General features: G+C 35.7%; 1 protein-coding gene across 1 annotated transcript in view; it reads left to right on the top strand.

Moving 5' to 3' along the window:
- GRK4 (G protein-coupled receptor kinase 4) overlaps nt 1-21,371 on the top strand; it is a 34,432-nt gene that overhangs the window by 4,224 nt on the left and 8,837 nt on the right. The window contains exons 2-9 of the mRNA XM_040064816.2: nt 6,383-6,469; nt 7,133-7,245; nt 11,437-11,514; nt 12,598-12,698; nt 13,999-14,091; nt 15,437-15,500; nt 16,247-16,387; nt 18,710-18,900. Of these exons, the coding sequence (XP_039920750.1) occupies nt 6,383-6,469; nt 7,133-7,245; nt 11,437-11,514; nt 12,598-12,698; nt 13,999-14,091; nt 15,437-15,500; nt 16,247-16,387; nt 18,710-18,900 (868 nt within the window). The remainder of the gene's footprint in view (nt 1-6,382; nt 6,470-7,132; nt 7,246-11,436; nt 11,515-12,597; nt 12,699-13,998; nt 14,092-15,436; nt 15,501-16,246; nt 16,388-18,709; nt 18,901-21,371) is intronic.

A 21,371-nucleotide genomic window follows, 5' to 3' on the forward strand; every position in this document is an offset into this window, starting at 1 on the left:
TGTTTTTATTTCAGTCACTCAGTAAATCCTTTGCGTATATGTAAGCCCCAAATTCATTTCAGCATCCCACACATAGTCGGTGATGTTGGGAAGGAAAGAAATTAATCCCTGTATGTTTTAAACTGCTTAGGAGTCTTTCTTTTTTCATTGCCTAAAGTAATAGTCTCAAAAAAATACACCCAAAGGGTAGATACGTTGTTCCTTTGAAGTCAGTGGCAGTTTACTCCAGGTGAGGATCTATGCCAAGAGTGCATTTCAAACATACCTGGTCCATTTGCATCCACTTGAAAATTCATTTATACTGCTATGGCACTTTGGAAATGAGAATTGGGACCGCTGTTAGGCATAAAGTATCCTCTGTGTCATGATTGATTAAGGTCATGCCTCAAACAATTTTTCCCCCAGCTCTTGGTTGTATGGTTCTAGCCTGTGGTTGCAGATTGGGTGAGGTAGTTTCCAGCTGGATGCATGACCCAATCTAGCGTATGTGGGTTTTTGAGGTGTGTTTTTTGGTTTTTTTTTGTTTTTTTTTTTTTTTTCTTATGTTGCTATGTGGTTTGGGTTTGGGTTTTTTTTCCCCAAATTAGCTTTCAGATAGGTCAGTAAGCTCCTGCAGATTTGATAATTGCTAGGTGCAGTCCAAGGATGGATTAGAAGGAAGGAACCTTTTCAGTAGCAGAATGTGATCACAGTTTTGCTTAAGTGAGTCCTGCAAGATACTTGTTTCAGAATAATTGTCTTAATGATGTATTCTTCACAGAAAATAAGCAGTCCACTCAAATACTGAGTTTCATCTGTCTCGACATGAAAACAATTGTAATAATTCTGTAAGCAAAATAAATCCTACTTTTGCTTGCAATATAAGGTAATATTCCAGAACAGTGTTGATGATACAAGGAAGGTATCCTATTTTGTGTGTGTTCATAACTAGGAAGATAATTCTGTGGAGATTGCTCAGATCACTGTAGTTTGGGTGTTGAGCTGAACTAAATTCTTTAATTATATTGGGGTAGGAGAAGTGGGAAAACAAGGCACACTCATACCGAGAAAGTCCACCAGCAGTAAACATGAATTTTAACATGCGAGTGCTGAGAGTTTTTGTAGTTGCTTTCAACTGTTGTCAGTTCTTCCCTCGTTTGCCTCCTATGTTCTATTGCGCTCTTATTGCATTGTGCTTTAAATTGCTGTAAACTCATTGTGGCAGGAAACATGTCTTCCTGTGTTTGTACGGAATTATGCACAATGCCTGCCTTTTTGTCCTTTATTTAATGAACTGTAAGGAGAATGCATGTGGGCAAGTTGGAATCTTAAATAATTGCATTTACTAAATAAACACAACACGACAGGTCTAGTAATTGATACACGCTGCTGCTTTGCTTATTTCAAATGTGGCAATTACAACCGAGGTTTCACAATCAGCTTAAAGGAATTTTATTTCTGTATTATCTGTTACACTCTTAGTGTACTATCATGCTAAAAAAAAAATCGTTGTTTGTTGACTGTAAAATTGCAGTGTTCCTGGTGGCTTTTTTCCCTCGTAAACCCTGTTCATTGGCTGGTTACAGAGACATTTCAGAATGTATACAGAGATGTTACAATGTTTGCGAGAGCAGATGAATCAATTTCAGTTCGGCTCAGTTACATTTACTTGAGCTGATACAAGCTTTCCATTCCACACCTAATTGGTGAAGTGCAGAGGCTGTGCCGAGTGTGTGCACTGGCATTCCTGCATGTGCACATGATCGCTGGAGCTGGATAGAGAGCCCGTGTGAAGAACCAGTTGTTCGAGTGCTTATAGCTGTGGGAACAATAAATGATTGTGCACATAAACAAATGGCACAAATGTTCACGTAGAGAGCTGAGCTTTTAACTGCTTGCAGGGTTACTGCCTTGACAGTCAGATGAGCAAGAGCACTCGAGTATTGCCTTGCTGAAGTCCAACTCCATGTCGCTGAATTCAGGAGTGTGAGGACTATTATCTTATAAATGCCATAATCACCTGTAATCTATAGATATCTTTTGTTTATTTATTGTACTACTTGCATTTTTTGCTTCTGTTTGCATTCAGAAGTACCTTGGCCTTTGTAATGGTGCTAACCTTGTGCTGAAACCTGAATTTTCAGCCAGGTGATTCTCATAAGTTTACGGAGAACCAGCCAGATTGTATTTATCATATGTTTGGGAAAAAACCAAAACCTTTCTCCATAGAAAAGCCTTGCTGCTCTGTTTAATGTAGTTGTTAAACTGTGGCCAGGCTTGCGTTGATACAAGATTGTATTTTGTCAAGAAATACATCTGACCTGCAGAATGGAGAAGGTTTTGGTGAACCCCCACAGCAGCATCTTATGAGCTGTCTCTAGAACTGAAAGCATGACAGCCTTCCTCAAGTGATGGTATATGTGAGCTTGTCTTCTAGACTGAACGCTGATCTGAGGAGCTGAGGTATTAATTCCATGCTGTTTTGTGTCTTGAAGGTGGATCTTGCCCAATAAGGGCATAAAATCAAAATTTTTTACTCAATGGGCAGTGTTTATAAATGTCTGTATAGCATAAGGCCAAAATTAAACAGGAATGATTTGGTTTAATTTTATTTATTTATATATATATATATATATATATATATATATATATATATACACACACACACACATATATATATATATTTATTTTTTTTTGGTGAAAGGTTTTAATCCTTCTTGTGAGTGATTTGAAGGAAAATGTGTCTGGAACGAGAAGATCTGAATTCATGTGAGTTTTAAATCTGTTAGGAAACTTGCCTGCAACTGTATCTCCTGAGGGAAAGACATATTTTAAGGCAGTGTATGTACCTGACTTATTTTCATGTGTCTCAGTGTAGATGATGTAGAGCTTCTGCATCAATCGTTTTGCATTTTTCCTTAAACCAAGTGATTTGATTTATACACTAAAGGCATGCTGTAGGTTGTCATCTTGTTGCAGTCTTAGGCTTTCAGAGTTTGTCTGGGTGTGGTCTAGTATGAATTTCTCAGCTGGTATCTGACGATCTGGTTTGTGGAATCAGTTTTGCAAGAATGAAGTTGTAGCAATCATGCACCCCAGTGCTGCAGAGCTGTGTGCTGCTCAGCCTCAGATAAATGGTGCTTGTCCTGCACAGGCAGGAGAGCTGGGGCACAGAGGTCCCCAAAAAACTCCATGCTAGAATGTCAGTGTTAGTGTAGTAGACAGTAAAGTAGGATTCTGCATGAGAGAATCCAAATTTCTTTCTCTCAAGGAAAACTGACTTATTATGTTTGGTGAACATTGTGCTCACTGAAATGAGAGTCAATCTGCACATCAGGTCTGCAAGGAAGATCTCTGTGGCTCTGAGAAGTGCATCTGAGGACTTAAAACATATTTTTATTTCTTGACATAGGTTGCAACCACAGCAGTTTCATTTTTTGCAGCTAGTGGTTTTACTGATGAATAAACCAACTGCACTGCCTTACGTATATTTTTCAAATATTCCTCTGAAGGTTAAAAAAAAAGTTTTAAAAATAATCTAAATATTTTGTCCATACCATATTCTAGTGCAGTGATCTAACTGATTGTAGTTTGTGTCTTTTTAAGAAGAAAAAAAAATGGGAAAAGAGGTAAATGTTCAAATTGCAACTCTAACAAGTAATTTGGGGAGAAGGAAAAGGTAAGATTCTTGTGTACCTGAAAATGTAATTGAAATTTCTCCTCACTGCAATGGTGAATTGCTGCATCCACCCTTCTCTTTGCACAAGATGAGTTGTTTCAAGCTGGACATTGCTCTTAGCCATGATTCCATCTGGCAAAAGCAGTAATTCATCTGAGCCACAGAGGTCAACCAGAAAGCACCTTAATCTAATGGCTTTCTGGCTCTTCTGTTGGAAAGTGAGCTGTTGGTCTTTCTGGAAGAATTTTATCTGGAGTGTTTTAGGATGAGATTCAGAATAGAAGCCCTGAAATCAATATTAAGACACTTTCAAACCACAACTGTTATAATTTGATTTGATACTTCTTTTAAACTGCCTCTGAAATGGAAAAGGATTTTGCAATTAGGGAATAACGTGACAAACAAATTGGCCTCTTGCCATAACTTTTACCAGAAATGGCTCCTTATGTTACTGGGACCTACAGACTTTGACAGTACATTTGCTGTAAATACAAGAACATTCATTTCAGAAAAAAAATAAGAGCACATTGATTTAGCTGATACTGCTAAGCACTTGATTCTTGTGAATCATTAATAAATTATATGTAGCCTTTATTGACTTCTGTAGGATGGTGAATTCAGTTGCATTCTAGCATGTGTTCTCTTTTTGTAAAATGAAGTTCATAATGGTCACATCATAAGTAACTGGCCAAATATTTGGGCAAAATACAGCACTTTTTGTGTTGGACTTGAAGTAAAAGGCACTAGTGATCTCTCCTTTTTTGGGGGTTGGGATGGGTTGAGTTTTTTCTTTGACAGTGCTTTAGAACATGATATTCTTGATATATATCACAGTTCATTTTACATTTTCCAAACAGCATTGTTTTATGAATTTGTGTTCAGTTTATCATTCTTGATCAGTACTGATTGTATGGTGTAATGCAAAATTGAGTCTTTCTGGGCAGTTTCTAACAGAAGAAATTTAACTTCTGTGGACCTTGCAGCTTAGTGTATTTTTCAGTTACATGACTAAAACCTGGCGCTTCTATCCATTATTTTTCACGATCACATAATCTATACCCAGGCCTTGTTATTCAATGCATGTGTATGGTCTATGTTAATATTCCTTGATTTTCTTTGTGTTCAGTTCTCTTAGAAGGGCTCTATGCTTTGTGTGATTTGATTTTCTTAAAGCATATATTCAACTTCTTTTTAAGATCAAAAATATTTTGTTAAAATAGTTTGATTTTATGATGTTGGTAATTACAGCCTCATTATTAGTTCTGGTACTGCTTGAAGTATGGGATGGGAAGTAGATTCCATATTTTGTGTTCTAAAACTTTATGGAAGGCAAATGACCTGCAAAGTGATTATTAGAAAATGAAGTGCAGAAGTTTGGCTTTTTTTAGAGAGTAAGGGTCAATTCAAAGAATGCTTACAAGTCAATGTTTATAGGTGTTTTATTCCTTATTTTTGCACCTTTCTAGGGATACTAGAGTTGAGAATCTTTTGTTGCAGCTGCACAGTAAGATGTCAATATTCCTGTTAGCAAGGATCATGTAAATTTGGTATGAACCAAGGTACACTAAGCAGGGACTGGTCTAACTGCACAGGTGGAATGGTTCAAGAAGCTGTATGTTTGAATAAGAGGAGCTTTAAAAAAGACATATTTTGTTATTCTGTGTTAGTTGCTTTCACCCTCACGATTTAATTCTGCAAGAGTTTGGTACCGTTCGCTGCTTAGTTCCTATTCAGGTTACATTGGGTAACTCCCTTCCTTTTTCTCCCATTGTGGTTAGCACTACGCACTGCTTTGGTACGGTGAGAAAGCTTCTGTGCAGATTTGCTGCTGCTCTGTCATGTGGAAATGCATCTGATCATATCACTTAGTAAAATCTTTTAAAATCTTTTGCAGTACTAAATTCCTCTTTCACAGAAATGTTTTGGATCTGAAAGTGTGCATGTGTTCCTGTCTATCTCTGCTTTTTTGATAAGCATGCATATCTTCTGTAAATGAAATTGGCCAGGGTAATGTGCTTTAAGTCCAATGTAACACAGAAAATGTAACACAGATATTTTATTTAGAAACTGAGAAAAATACTGTGGTAGTTTTTTAAAATCAGTACTAATTCAACACTAGTGCTGTGAAATCTGAAGTGTTGAACATATCTAAATTTTACAACAGCCAAGTTCTTCCTGGTACCCATCTATGGTCTAGTGTAAATAGTGTGTATTTGAGCTATGCCTTCTCATTTATTAATGGGGTCTACTCTTACTACTATTACTGCCCTTAGAGAATATTTATGTACAACTTTGTTATCCAAAAATGCGTTTAAGAAGTTTGTTCTTGGTAATTTTTTACTCAACTTTATTTTCTTCCATTCTTTCACCATGGTTGAGAGATGATTCTCAAATTTTTTTTTTTTTGTTCCATCTTCAATGTTCCAGTTTTGTTTGTGATTTTCAAAATACTTAGATATTTGTCTTTTCTCTGCAGAGATATTCTGCATATACAGCCAAAAAGTGAAGTATTTGTCTTGGAAAAGACTTTACATGAAACATGAAAAAAAATGCATAAAAGTTCTTCTATATCACATTTGTTATTGGTTTGGATATCCCCGTACTAGGCATGAAAAGTAATCTGACACATCTCTGCAGAACTGACCTAAGTTTATGCTGTTAATGTTATGTTCAATTTTACTCCGACACAGTATTGTGTTTTACAATATTCGTATTTTCTTGTAGGCAAACGGAGTGGGCGTAGTAAGAAATGGAAAGAGATGCTGAAGTTGCCCCCTGTCAGTCACTGTGAGGGTATTCGGTGCTCCATTGGTGAGTGTCCTGTAGGATAAACCTCTGCTTTGAGAGAGAAGGGTAAGAGTTTGGTGCTGATAATGGAAAGGATTCTGTCTTGCTTTGAAATGCTAAATAGAAAAAAAAAAAAAAAAAAAAAAAAATTAAACTTCTAATATGATGGAGAACTTACGAAAAAATAAAATTTATGAGAAGATGAAAAACTGTATCACAGCTCCTTGTTTGTTAAAGGAAACTGTTCCTAAAGAATAGATTTACAAAACCTTGAATTAGAAGAAAGAATCATATAATAAATTGATGGTAATATATTTTACCCTTTTCCTTAAAGTCTTGTAATAGTTTTTTTAACCTTTTCTGTTATTATCTTGTATTCCCTTTTTCCAAACAATCTTGTTTGCTTTGGTATTGCTGTTTCACAGTGTGGTTGCTTTCTGCGCCCTAACCTAAATTAACCTCAAACATATAATTCAGTGTGTTGTTACACTTTAAATGGGATAGTCAGTAGAACACAGATGTGACTGAAGAGTGTTTGGTTATTCTTTAGGATCATTGCATATTTATGGTATCTTTGATAAATATGTTAATGTAAAACCTTCATATTTTAGTGATATTTTTCTGACCTCAAAAAGGAATAATTACTATCCTACTATAAAAATAAATAAAGATTTTTTTTTTCCCCAGAAAGAGACTATAACCAGCTTTGTGACAAACAGCCAATAGGAAGACTTCTCTTCAGACAGTTCTGCGATTCCAGACCAGATTTGAAAAGATGCATTGAATTTCTGGATGCAGTGGTAAGCAGTGAGAAATGGATGATGGCTATCAGTAGGCAGTTGCATATATATTCTTATATGTAAATTTTTTTTTTTTTTTGTGCTGGTTTTGCTGGGATAGAGTTAACTTTCTTCATTATAGCTCATTTTGTGCTTTATTTTCGATTTTAGACCAAGATAATGTTGGTAACAAGGATGTTTTCGTTCTTGCTGAACAGTGATTACACAGTGTCAAAGCCTTTGTGTTCCTCATGCTGCCCTAAAAGTGAGGAGGCTGATGGTGCACAAGAAGCTGAGGATAGACACAGCCAGGGTAGCTGAGCCCAGGGGATATCCCATACCATATGGTGCTGTGCTCAGCAGTAAAAGCTGGGGGAAAGAAAAAGGGGGAGAAGTTACAATTTGCCAGCTAGCTGTTATACATGAGAATGATCCCCTGCTTTCCTGGAAATGGCCAAATATCTCCCTACCAATAGGAAGAAATGAACGAATTTCATACTTTGCTTTGCTTGTATCTGTAGCTTTGCTTTATCAAACTGTTTTATTTCAGGCTGCAAGATTTCTCACTTCTGATCTTGTGATTATTAATGGGGAAAGTGAGTGAGCGCCTGTGTGGGGTTTAGCTGCCTGCTTGGTTTAAGACACAGCCATTTAATTAATTTTCTCTATACACCTCTGTTTCCTAATGCTGTATACTTGAAAACATAGTGTGATCTATTCTTTGCTGACTGTAAAGCTGTAACTTCTGACAGGTGTCAAAAAGCTGTCTCTGTTACTTAAAGGAAAATGTTTAATGTTTACTCTAAAGTCTCTGCCATCTTGGTATGGTCAGAGCTACAGAAATGGGCATGATGGGAAAGACAGAAGCAATTTGAGGAAGACGTGGTGCTTGGCTTCTAGAGCCTGAAAGGATGTCTGTGTTATGAATATTACTTGCTATATTCAGGCTTCAAAATGTTATGAACATAGACTTAAAAATGTTGCAACTTGCATGGAAGCCCTAGGCTACACAGTGTGTGCTAATTAAAAACCATACAATGGAGATGGAAATTTAAAGAACCATCTATGTAAGGAGAAAATACTTTTTTTTTGAGACTAAAGGAAAACGTCTTGATATATTTACATCTTGATATCTAATGCTGAAGAAGAAGGGGAGGAAGGAAGTGTGCCCACAGCTATATTTTGCAAAAAATCCTCAGCCCAAAACCCTCTTGGGGAGGGGGAAAGTAATGAGAAGATTAGGCAGGCACAAAACAGCCCTTAAGAGGAGAGAATAACAGCTCAGAGCTTTTGATTCTTTGTCCCTCACAGTTAATCCAAGAGCAATAAGATACAGCTTCAAACTGAGGTTGCTGCTGAAAGAACAGATTTTCTCATTCCAGCCATTTTTATTCTTACATGCAGAGAACAAATGACCAAAGAAGACAGAAGTAGGGTAGTGCTGCTGCTTGCATGCATCCCAAACTACAATATTGGAATGCAAGGTGGCTCTGGAAGAGCCCTTTGGGAGTGAAAACTGAGGCACTAGATCAGCTAAAAAGGAATTTGAGTGTCAAATAAGTGGAATTGTTTATATTTGTCAGTGAATCTGTGTGCAATTTGGCTTACTCCCCAGATGTGTTTCACTTTTGTGACTCTCAGGAGCTGTTGGAGCACCAAATTCCAGAGACTAGATTGACAGTTGGAGACTGAACAGTTTGAGTGGAAATCCAGAACAGTGGAGCTTTCATTCCTGAGATGAATATAAACCAAAGCCCTTAATGAGTGCCATGCACTGACCACTGTGGATTATGTAACCACTTAATGGTTTTAATCCTTATATCTTAGATAAGGAGTAGCAGAATCTTTGGCAGCACAAAAGAAAATGAATCTTAGGCCTGACTGTAAGGCAGGTGTGTCCTTGCTCTACAGATGTTATTTTCAGGTAAAACCATCTCTAAGAAGTAACTGTTTTTCACTAACTGAAAAACTTGAATTGTTTTGAAATATGCAACCTATAATGATGTGGATTGCAACACTTCTGTTGAATTCAACACTTCTGTGAATTAACAAAGACTGGCATAGCTGAGATAATCTGATGTAAGGGATGGTTTCACAATTTACTTTTTTTCATTTGCTATTTAACTTCCATTTGAAAAATCAGGGTGAAGAATTATTCTTGGGAATCGTTGAAACAAGATAACCTTTATTTGGTGACTCTCATGATCTGAAACTAGCATCCTGTATTGATCAAGGATGTGAGATAAAATACCTACTATGTCTTATAGATGGTTCCTATGTTAGCCTGATTCCCTTTCGTGGACTTCAGCACTGGACTTCAGCAAGCTTGTTCTTTTGGGGCTTGAGGTTTTTTGTTTGGTTTTTTTTTTTTTGTTTTTTGTTGCTATTCTTTGTAAGGCAATACAGGAAGCAAAAGCTAAGGCTGTGTGCTTTTTACCTTGGCTTTTACCAAGTTCAGCTCTTTAAAAATGTTAAAGAAATTTTAGACTTACTCTTTTGGGGGAAAAAAAAAAATTCCCAAAATGAAATGTCATAGCCTTAAAAACCTTACATCTTAGTTAATAGAGTTTTCTGACTCTTTTACTCTGAGTAAAAGAAGTTATGGGAAGGGAAGATGTGACCTAAAAGTCTGGATTCATCATGGCTTTACAGAAAGAAGAGTTGTGAAATAATTGAATGTAAGTGACAGAAGTTAAAGTGAGGAATTGGACTTATTCAATCTAGTGACTCATTTCACTAGCTAGGAACAGGGTTACTCACATATGAAAAGGAATGGGTGGACAACTCAATCTTCCCTGTAAGTAACAGATTTATTAAGAAAAGCCATCTCTCAAACTTCCTTTTAAATTACACTATCTACTTAAAACAGTATGCCTAACTATTTGTATTAAATTAGTGTTAAAGGTGCTAAGTACCCTGCTGAACTTGAGGTTGATAAACATTTCTGACTTGCTGAGGTTGATTAGCAGTTGCAGAAGAATTCCTTACCATTCCTTACTTTTTGTTGTGGAATTGAACAGCAGAAATAATGGCTTGCATTTGGATTGATGGATTTGAGTAGTGTGCTAAAGTGGGTGATACCATAATGTCTCAGTAGAAAAAGATGTTGATGACTTTAGTTGTGTTTAGTTGTCATTAATGGCAGAACTGGAAATCAGGGATTCTGTTATTTCCAAAATTGTGTGTGTGTTTTTGATTCTCTGTCATTTTTTTAGTGTTTTAGTTTTCTTTATAAAGGTAAATAACTTCTGATTAGATCAATTACTTGTAATTTCCAGTGAGGTTTCTAATGATTGTTGTCCCAATGTGCCCAAGTGTTGCTTAGTTTGATCCAGTCCTGCATTCTGGAAGTCTGCCATGTATTCTTTGTTCCTAGGTGCATGCATTTACATCCTGAAATACGAAATAAGCTTTGATTGAGTTGGCCCATCTAACAAACCCAATACGCGTTGCTGTTCCAGATTGCTCTTTTCTAATTCATCTTTCCCCAGGTTTTATGTTGTCTTTAAGTGTTGTAACTCCTGATGTCTGCTTCTAGATTATTCCATAAAATTATTAATAGTACGTAGTTCTTGGGGTTTTTCAGTAGCAGTATTTGTGTGGTGATTTGTGGGTTGTGGGGCCCTGTTCAGCTGCCCGTTGTTTATCTGCAAAGTGCACTGTGTTGCACAATTTTCTTTTTCATCTCAGTACCAGACGTTATTAAGTCAAAAACTTTCAAAATTTGTATCTACTCAGTCTTATTTTTTCAAAGAATGATGTAGGGTTTGGTTCAGATCTCATTTATAAGCTTGTAGAAAGTAGTTTTATCCTGATTTTACCCAAAACTGTAGAAAATAATACATGAGGGAAAAAAGTACAGTGAAGAAAAAGCTGATTCTTGTACTCTTAATAATTTTCCATCTGGGTCATTCTGTCCCACAATACTACATAAATACTCTTTCATTGTAATTGATCTAGTTTAACCTCTAGGATGCAGTTTCTGTAATTGCATTTAGACTAATTGTTAGATTTGGTATGTTTTCCAAAGATTAAATTCCATATGCTTTGTTTTTATCGTTAGGACTGTTCTTCATACATGTTTCACTATATAGCCTTCTGTTCCTTTTATATTAAGAGTATTGTGTTATTCATGGTAAAATTTACCTATCATCATGTAAAAGATGCCAAGTGGCTCTGAACATAATTTAATTTTCAATTCCATTCCCCTAGGCAGAATATGAGGTATCTTCAGACGAAAAGCGTATAGACTGTGGCCTCAAAGTTTTAGAGACGTACTTCACTAATGGGGTAAATATATTGCAAAAGATTTTGTCAAGTGCTTTGTAAGTGTCAGATAAATGGAGATCTAAGTGGTTGCATTGTTTTTGGTAAATTTACTTTCAAACTTCATTAATCTCATTTTTGTCTTTTTGAGAGCTGTGCTGCCTTCTAAAATTCTGTTCAATCAACTTGAACAGAAAACTTGACTGATCTCTGCTTCTATAACTACTACAATTGCAATTTATCCTCCATTTAACACCTAAAGAAAACGTTAAAACAAATTAACCAGGGTATTTTAGTCTGAAGTCTTTTAGAATCCTTTGTGGCCTTTACAGCCTCCTGTGGTTAGTTTGCTGTAAATTTTCAGAATTGCTGCAGGTTTTCACAAAGTGAAAAGCTGTTTTCTTCTGAAGCATTCTGTTACTTTCAGTTTTCCATGGTAATCATTAATAGCTGATCTTTTGCATTGATCGAGAGTCTTTTTTTGGTATCCGGTGGAAGCTTTTCTGTGGGTATATAATTAGATATTTGCTTTTTATGAACAGATGGTCCTTCTGCTTCTCTTGCTTTGGTCTTCTTATACAAAAGGTCTTGAAGATACTTTAAAAGCAGATAGAATCTAAATTTGCCATATCTTTTTGAGAATTTCTTTGGGACTACCATAAGTAATGTACTTTTTTTTTTTTTTTTTCCCCAAAAAAACCCAAATTTCTTTGGTCTGGTTTGAAATAGTTTCCCAGCCTGTGTTTGTTTCTTTCTCCTTCTTTCCACTCTGCAGAGCCAAAGAGGTGACTTGCTTTTTGGTGGTAGACTTATGGAAAGAAAAAGAAATTTGACTTATTACAAAATTTGTTCCTCCATATACTGAAATAGTAAATAACTGAAATAACTTCCAATGCATCATTCTGTAATAGGAAATAAATAAAATTTTGCTCAGATACAGTTTTCTTGATTTCTCTTTAGTCAAGCTGTTCCTTTCCTTTTCCTCTATTAAAATTTTTAATTTATCTTTGAATACAAAACTTTTACAGAATAGAAAAGTTTTTCTATTGGTTTACGTGCTTTCATTGTTGATTTTTTTTTGTTTGTTTGTTTTTAAATTATGTTAAGTCTGCAGCACACTTGCCAGAAATACCTCAGGAAACAGTAAATGAATGTAAAGCAAGACTGGAAAAGAACCCTTCTAAGGATCTTTTCATGGACTGTACTAGGTAAGTTAAAAAATGCCTAGTGCTAAATTTGGGAATTACAAGAGAAATTTTTATGTTTCTAAGGAAAGTGAAAGATGGAGTTATACCCAGAAGTACTGAGTCCCTGAAAAGAATAAAGTAAGAAACTTGGAACAGATTTATTAAAGGACTAGGTTTCCTTCAGATGTGATTTAGATGTTTGACTTTTGCAGAGTTTTTTCTTTAATGCTGCTTTTGCATAAAATCATACTGTTGTCTGCCACCAAGAATTCTGTAAGATAAATGGTATTTCTCTTTATCGTATTCTTACTTTTTGAGTGACTCTCTTCCATGTTGAGGGTACTCATAAAAATATGAAGTTGAAGCTTGAAAGGTTTCTGATCAATGTTAGACATTTAAGGTTCTTGAAAACTGGTTTGACTGAGGCCAACACTTAGGTGCCATTCAGATGGCTGATTAGAGGATCACTTGTGATAGTTAACACAAAACAATACAACTTGGTTTTATTCTGCAGTCATGAAATGGTATTTCACACAGGCTTTTCTTGGAGGGATGGTGCATGTTTATGAGTGCTACATGTCTTTCTAAAGCCTTTATGTTTCTAATATTTCTGGTTCTTCAAGGCATGCTTAATCATGTCTGAAGGATGACTGCAGGTTTTGTCACTGCTTGGGTCATCTCCCTGGCAACAGAAATAAGCATGCTTTGTAACAAGCTGAGATTATAAGATTGAAAGGGCTGTGTGAGAACACCTCATAAAACATGTCTCAAATGGAGTGTTTCATGTAGGTCATTCCCTTTCCCCTGGCCAAAAAATACCTGACTAAAGTTTGAATGACTTGTTTCCTTCCCCACCTCCATCTTGGTGTGTTTCTTTTAAGGGAATTATAAGGTACTTGGTGTTCGAGGTTTGGATATGGCATTTAGTACTTCAATTCAAATCCTAGAATAAAATTTTATTTACCACTCTCCAAAGAATGTGTGAAACCTTGTAGATACTTCCAGAGATCATACTTGCAGGGTAATGCATGCATAAAATAGCTTTTGAGAAGCTGATGTTTAGATGTCAAAGTGTGTAGTTCCTATATGCAGCAGTAGTTTGGCCTCCACGAGTGTTTTGACAGGAGCAGTTTTCTATGACATGCATTCACTTTGTGAGACATTTAGGTCCAAATCACTCTAGAGCACACTGGCAATGTTTTTCTGCCTACAGCTTCATCGATATGTTTAAATATATGTCTCTAGATTGATAGTACCTCCTGCTTCTACAGCCTTTTTCAGAGTAAGATGGATTTTATTTTTCTGTTTATTTTCCTGCTAGAATTGTCCATGAATACCTAAGCAAAAGACCTTTTGAAGCTTACCAGGAGAGTGTGTATTTTTCCCGTTTCTTGCAGTGGAAATGGCTGGAAAAGTAAGTTTATTTATAATGTTTGCATTATAATTTAGATTTGCTTTGTGGCAAGTTTTGATTTTTATGCTGGAAATGCTGTAGAGCTAAATGCTAAATGAGACTGCCTGTCTAAGAAATAATGATCTGAAAGACAAGATGTAAAGGATGACATGGACAGCAAGAGAACCAATACTCCAAAGGAACTGTCTGTATGTAGCCTTTAAGTGGAAAAAATTAAGTCTTTAGGTGGTATTGGATAAATGCAAATTCAGAAAAGTTTGGTTGTCAAGTTTGCAGGGGAACACTAATTTTTCTTGGGAATGCTATCATGCTTTTGTTTCAAACTTGGTCTAATTAGTGGTTAATAAACAGATTAATCTAGTATTATAACCCACTGGGTGACTGGATAACTACAAGGTTTTTTAGGGTGATACAGCTCTAGTAATTACAATAGAGATTCACATATATGTACGTATATATCAGAATCTAGTTTGGACTTTCAAATCAATACTAGGTGAGTGCCCAGGCTTTTTCAGAAGGCTGAAATTGTTACAAATTGATTCAATTTCAGCCCCCTGGGTATCGTGATCACATATTCAATCATTAAAGGTGATTGAGCACTGATTTTGTTGTGAATTCCAGTTATCCAATGACTTTATTTTACTGATCGGTAGCAAAAGCCAGTAAGAAAACTAGAGAAGTTACTCAAATTAAAAAAAACTAAACGAACCCCAACTGCTGTCCCGAGAACAAAGCTGCAGTAACAGTGAATGCTCATTTAAAGCAAAGCCCAGGAAAACCTACTACCTTGTAATAGCCCTGCTCTGACACATTTTGGAGAGTTTTAGCACAGAGTGGTCAACAGCCCTACTGCCTCCAGTTATCTGTTCCTCCTCCTCTGCATCAGTACCTTAACAATTCGGCTCTTGAGCTACTCTTGCATCCCACAACTCTTTCTTTTGTGAAAAAACAAATTTTAAATGCCACACTGTACGCCTGGTCCCGTTGAAACGCAGTCTGCATGTCAGCGCGTCAGTGAAGGGAGGCACCGGGAGGTGATAAATGGCCTGTGATGAGAGCACACGAGGCTCTGCGTGCGGGCAGCCAAGAAGGGCCCAGCTGAGCAGCCTTTCTTCCTGCTCTTGGCACTGCCTGCTGACCACATGAGGGAGCCCACGGCTCTTAGCAGAGCACCCCTTTCATTCGAAATTCAGCTTGTTATAGTACTTCTGCATGAGGTTAAGGCAACATTTGTACAGAAATATGTCAGAACAGAAAGGAGAAAATGAAGACAGACCTCGAGTTGGGGAGGGATTACTAACTTTTGTAATTCCTGTTGCAGTAATTGTTTCTTTCTGTTAATCAGGCAGCCAGTAACCAAACACACGTTTAGGCATTACCGAGTACTCGGCAAAGGTGGATTTGGAGAGGTGAGTACAGAAGTAACTTTCTGCAAGGCAGTTCTTAAGGAATAATTTAAAAAGTAGAGTCTGTTTAACTCTTGTCTCTATCAATGTACTTTTGACACATCACCAGGCGAGCTGTTGTCGATACAAACTGTTTTAATGTGTTAGTTTGAGCATTGGAGGTCATGCACAAACTTGTAGGTCATGCAGAAAACTTGTTCTGACTGACAACAGTTCCTTCTATTTAGAAATCGCATTTGTAAATGAGAATTTAGTTGCAATTTGCTAATTATATAGAATACGCATAAACCTAATTTAAAATCTGTAGATTTTAATAGTTCTATTTATAATTCATTGAACTACCCCCATACATATTTTAACCGGAGCCCTATATGGAAGGAGAAGCCGTGCTACTAAATTCCCGTTGTGTTTCTCCTGTTTGATTGTGATGTGAATATTTGTCTTTAACACATATTAGGACACATAACACTGTTACTGTAGTCAGTTTTTTAATTTACACAGGATCCACAGTTTTACTAGACTGTTTAACCCAGAAGGAAATATGTTTGCCTCTGTATAATCACTTTTTCTACTTCTGTTACAGTTTTTGTGAACCTTTAAAGTTGTTTCATGAGTGTATTAATGCTTACAGACCATAATTTTCTAAGACCACTAAAGAGTTTGAAAAGAAAATGAAATCTAATCTTCTTTAAAAAAAAAATTTCTAGAACACCTCAAGCATCTGTGACACACCATCCTTCTTTTTGTAGGTGTGTGCCTGTCAAGTACGGGCAACAGGAAAAATGTATGCTTGCAAAAAGCTAGAAAAAAAGAGAATAAAGAAGAGGAAAGGAGAATCAATGGCTCTAAATGAAAAAAGGATTCTAGAAAAAGTGAATAGTAGGTTTGTAGTAAGTATCTACTTCCAATCTATTTTCAGAAATTTATCTCATTTTGCTTAGTTTATTTCAGTGTCTTCCAGGAGCTTGTGGGCACAAAACTCTTTTAAAAAATTATTTAGGGAGTGAATGACTGTGGCGAGAAATGATTGACACAATGATAAATACATTTTGTGTGTGATTTGGAATAGTCCTGTGCAAAAGGATTTTTTTTGGTCCACCTGCTTTATTTCTCACAGCCAGAAGATGAGGCTGTGTTTCAGCATGCTGATGCTGCTGAATCTTCGTCCTCCATTTAATAGTTGAGTTTTTATATCCTGAAGTATTTTCATAGCATTTGTTACTCTGTTGCTGATACATTTTAAGATAAACATGACATTTTAATAGTGTATTGATTCAGGTTATATTGCTTTGTCATGTACCATGGCTTAAAGATAACTTGGATGTGAAACAATTAACTTTTTAATGGAATTTTCACGTAATGGAAATCTTAGTTGTAATACCTAAACCTGCTGCTATTATGTAAATTATGGTCTGTTAGTAGCTCTAATTACTAAGCAGTGAAAGAAGTTAAAATGTTCAAAGATACACCAAGTAAAACTTTCCCCAGGTAATGTTTACTTTTTTAGTTTAAATGTCATTTAAATGCTAAATTCAAGTGCATTTTGCTTTGGTTTGAAATCTATTTACCTATAAATTTTTATTGCTGTTCAGAGGATTTTAAAGTACCTGTTTTAGAGGATAGTGAAAGTTTTTTATAAATATATATGTATAAAATATGTATGCATGTATTTTCTGATAAGTTTTATGTATTAAAAAATCTCACTGCAGAATACTGCCAGCTACAAGATAAATGAAGAACCTGCTGGCCAGATACATTAATATTTTAAACTATTTTAAAATTTATTATGTTTTTGCATGAATATGCTAATGTTATTTTTGCACAAGGCTTCTGGACTTAAATTGATTGAAACTGAATCCAGAGAGTCCCTGAATTTATCCATAAATTACTAAAACAGTGAAACTTCTATTTTTGAGTAACATTTTTTCCAGCATATGTAAACACTGTAAATCAATAATTGATCCAAGCTGAATTTGAAATCGCTTTATAAAATTGAGCATGAGTTATTTTCCTCTCGCTATCCAGTGGTGGTTTTTTATGCAACAGGGAAGATCTAGGTCTAGCATTTGCAGTAATCCTGGTTTTGAAGTGGGTAGATAACTTGTCATGTCTCTGTCACAAGTGCAGTCAGAAATAGCTGGACACCTCAGTTGAAACCACCAAATGGGAATCTATGCTTTGAGTAGCTTTTGGTTTTAAAATTGGTTTTAAACCAATTTATTTGGTTTTATTTTTTAGTATTGTATTTATGCTTCTGAAGGGTTTGGATCTATTACTGAATTAAAGCAATTATTTACTTGTACTGCATTTAAATTACATTTATTGAGTTAAAAAAACCAAAACCCAAAAAAACCTAGTGATTTTTTTCGAAGTATATGTTTGAATTCCGCTGCTCTTGGTACAAGTTAGATAATTTTGAATATCCTATCAGATGATCATCTGCATAGCATTGTTTTTTCTATTGAAAATGAATTTGTAACTTAAACAGTTAAATTTTATAGCATATTACATTGTGTTAAATGGGGAGGGGTTTTTTTAATTCACAAGTCTACTGTAAAACTTGAAATGCACTTAAAAAACTTTTACCTAAAACCTGAAAAAAAAAAAAAAAAAAGGGGTGCTTTGTCCTTGCCTATCAGCACCACATTTAAAAGTACAGTGAGAAGAAAGACTGTAAGGAGTTGTACCGACTCCTTACTGTTGGCAAGTTCTAAATCAGGGAAATATGCAGTTACTTGAGAGGGGGAGGCAGGGGTCGTAATAGAAACTACACATTTGATTTAAAATAATTTGAGTTTCTCTAGGGCAGTTTCGAGTCTTGCAGTTCAGGAATATGGTTTGGCAGTGCTTAATTCCTGAGATACTAATAAAATAAGGAATATGCTCATGCTATCTGGACAAAGAGTGATACAGGTAACATGCAGCTGAGGGGCATCATCAGTAATTGTATTTGCTGGGTGGAGCTATGTGGTATCTAAACAGATTTGCCACTAAGCTTTTGTCTTGTGTGTATGGTTTGTGTACACAGGCAAATTAGTCTGAATTCCTTTGTGTTTTCCAGTGCTCTGCAAGAGTGATTTTCCACTTGAATGTTTTGTTCTTTTTGCTTTGATAAAGGATTCATAAGTTGATTTTATTGCAAAAAAGATCGGTGAATTGTTTTGGGGTTCATGAATGAATAATGGCTGTGTTGTCACCCTGCCCATTTTTAGGTTAGTTTATCCTATACATATGAGACGAAAGATGCCCTGTGTTTAGTATTAACCATAATGAATGGAGGGGATCTGAAGTTTCACATATATAACATGGGAAATCCTGGCTTTGATGAAGAAAGGGCAATTTTCTATGCTGCAGAACTGTGCTGTGGTCTGGAGGATTTGCAAAGGGAGAGAATTGTTTACAGGTGAGTGTCATCTACAGTTACTTGTACTTTTCCACATCTCTTCAGCACTGAACATATTGTTTCCTACTAAAACAAGTTTGTATTTTAATTTTGTAGGAAAAGAATAATAATAATAAAAAAAGTTTAGTTGTCCTTTTCGTGGCATATCCCTAGGAATATATCTCTTATGTCTTCTTGCTGTTGATTTAAGTCTTGATGCTTGATATATTTTAAAACAGTATAAAGTTCATTCAAGGTTTGTAAAATGAAATTGAACTATGATTTACAAAGCAAATTAATTTATAGTTTTAATAAATAAGTTTTAGGAGTATGGAATTGTATTCCTGCCCACTCTTAAAGTAGTTCACAGAGGGCTCTAAAAGTCCCTGGCTGCATTGTACGTTACACCCACAAGGGTAACAGGATAGTCATAGCCCATGTGAAAAGCTCCTTCTTCTGTTTTAATTTCAGATTCCTCCAGTGAACTTATTACTGCATTTGAATTAATAAAACTATCAGAAGCTTTATGCACTGCAACTGAGATTGTATAATTTTAATGCTCTGTTTTGTCTCTGTCCATACATCATTTAACCCCAGATATGCATTAATATTACAGAACAAGCAAAACAAACTTAGTGGTGGACCAAGAATGCTTTCTTTATACTACACCAAATACTACTTGTTTCAAAGAATATTTAAAGTATAACTTCAATACAATGAGTCTTAGTCTTTTCCCTCCTCAGTGTAGAAGACCAACACAGACACACAGAGTGGGAAGTGGCACAGCCAGAGTGAATCAGGCTTATGCTGCTGGTTGGATGTGGTTCCCTAGAGAATTTGGCCAATCTTGCAATATTACACAGTTTGTTTTGGCATACAGGTAGGAGGGAAACAGGGGTGAGAGATTTTATCAGCTACAAGTAGGTCATTTCACACTGCCCAAGTGCAAACAAAACTGTTTAGTTGTTTACAATACAAAGTAACAACAACAACAACAAAAAACAAACAAACAAAAAAACCAACCCAAACAAAACAAAATATCCCAAACCACAGCCCCTGTTTTTAGGTTCAACTTGTTAGCTATTTGCCTGTAAGATGACCTTCAAACATATATGTCATATCCTAGTGCTCTTCAGATTTGATCTCTCCTGGTTTTTCTGCTCTTGTAATCTTATATTTAATGTCCATTTATTACCTTTATGGGGATAGCTGAGACTTAAAAGCATGAGAAGCAGAGCGTCTTTATTTGTATACAGTTAATCTCATAAGATAATTAAACTTTACCAGAATACACATACTACAGAACATCAATTTACCAATATTTGAGGGGAAAAAACCCTACTTAGATTTCTTGGTGAACAGGTGTATCTCATTTAGAATGTCAGCTCTAGAATAATTTTTCCTATTTTTTTTCTTTTATGTTATTCAGTCTCTTGTCACAGCTGTATGTATACATGTGTATATATATATTGTTTTTAATAATCTATTCCAAAACCTGATTCTTTAGCCAACTATTGGGTTTTACGTGTCTATTTCTGGCTAATATTTATGGTGGAATAAATCTAAGAGACCATCTCAGTCCACATGCTTAATGATGCATACCACAAATACACATATATACAAAATAACATTAAAAAAATCATATACATTATAACTAACTCGAGTGGAGTATTATAAATAATAATGTACTTTATACATGTTTTACAGATTTTCATGCCTACGTGTATGTATATCCTCAGGAGAATTTGCTAGGGGATAAATCCTAGAACAACAACTGATTCAGCTTCAATGACTCCTCAAATTTTCCTTGAGCAGGAGAAAATTCAAACATTCCATTCAATATTTTCTTTTGTTCTCAAAGTAAAAATGCACAAGGTGCAAAATTGTAACGCTGAATTTATTTCCCTTTTAGTATCTCCTGAGTCTTGCCATCATTTAATAGTTAAAAAATGTTTGTGAAACTTTGGTGTTAACAGAAAAGTAATAGGAAACTTCTAGAAAGTTATTGCAAAGAATCTTAACAAGATGAAATGTCTAGGAAGCTTTAGAAGTTGCATGTGCAAGTTGAAGATACTGAGTTTGAATGGATGATATTAAGCCTGTGCTTAGTCTTGGGCTTATTACTCTTTGTTGATATTCTGATGCCCTGGGGTGAAATATAGCAAGGGGTCAGCATCAAACTGCAGCCAGCACTTGTGTTTTACCACTGGGGAGTTGTAAAGCTGATATTCCTCAGGAGAAATGGTTTTTTCACTTATGAGCACAAATTTGGGTGTAAGTGCTGGTTCTTTATATCAGGATTTTAGTATTCTGTTGCCTTTGTTATGGTAAATGAATTAAAGAGTTCAGGGAAACTGGATCTTGAATTCTGTGGTTAAACTATCCATGTCATAGGCCATCAACTTCACAGCTCTTTTTTTACTTACAGGTGGAACCAGAAAAATGGCTTCAGTCAGAACCAAAAGTCTTCTGTTGCATCTGTTGCACTTGAG

The sequence above is a fragment of the Hirundo rustica genome, chromosome 5, assembly GCF_015227805.2.
Source record: "Hirundo rustica isolate bHirRus1 chromosome 5, bHirRus1.pri.v3, whole genome shotgun sequence".
Taxonomy (NCBI): Eukaryota; Metazoa; Chordata; class Aves; order Passeriformes; family Hirundinidae; genus Hirundo; species Hirundo rustica.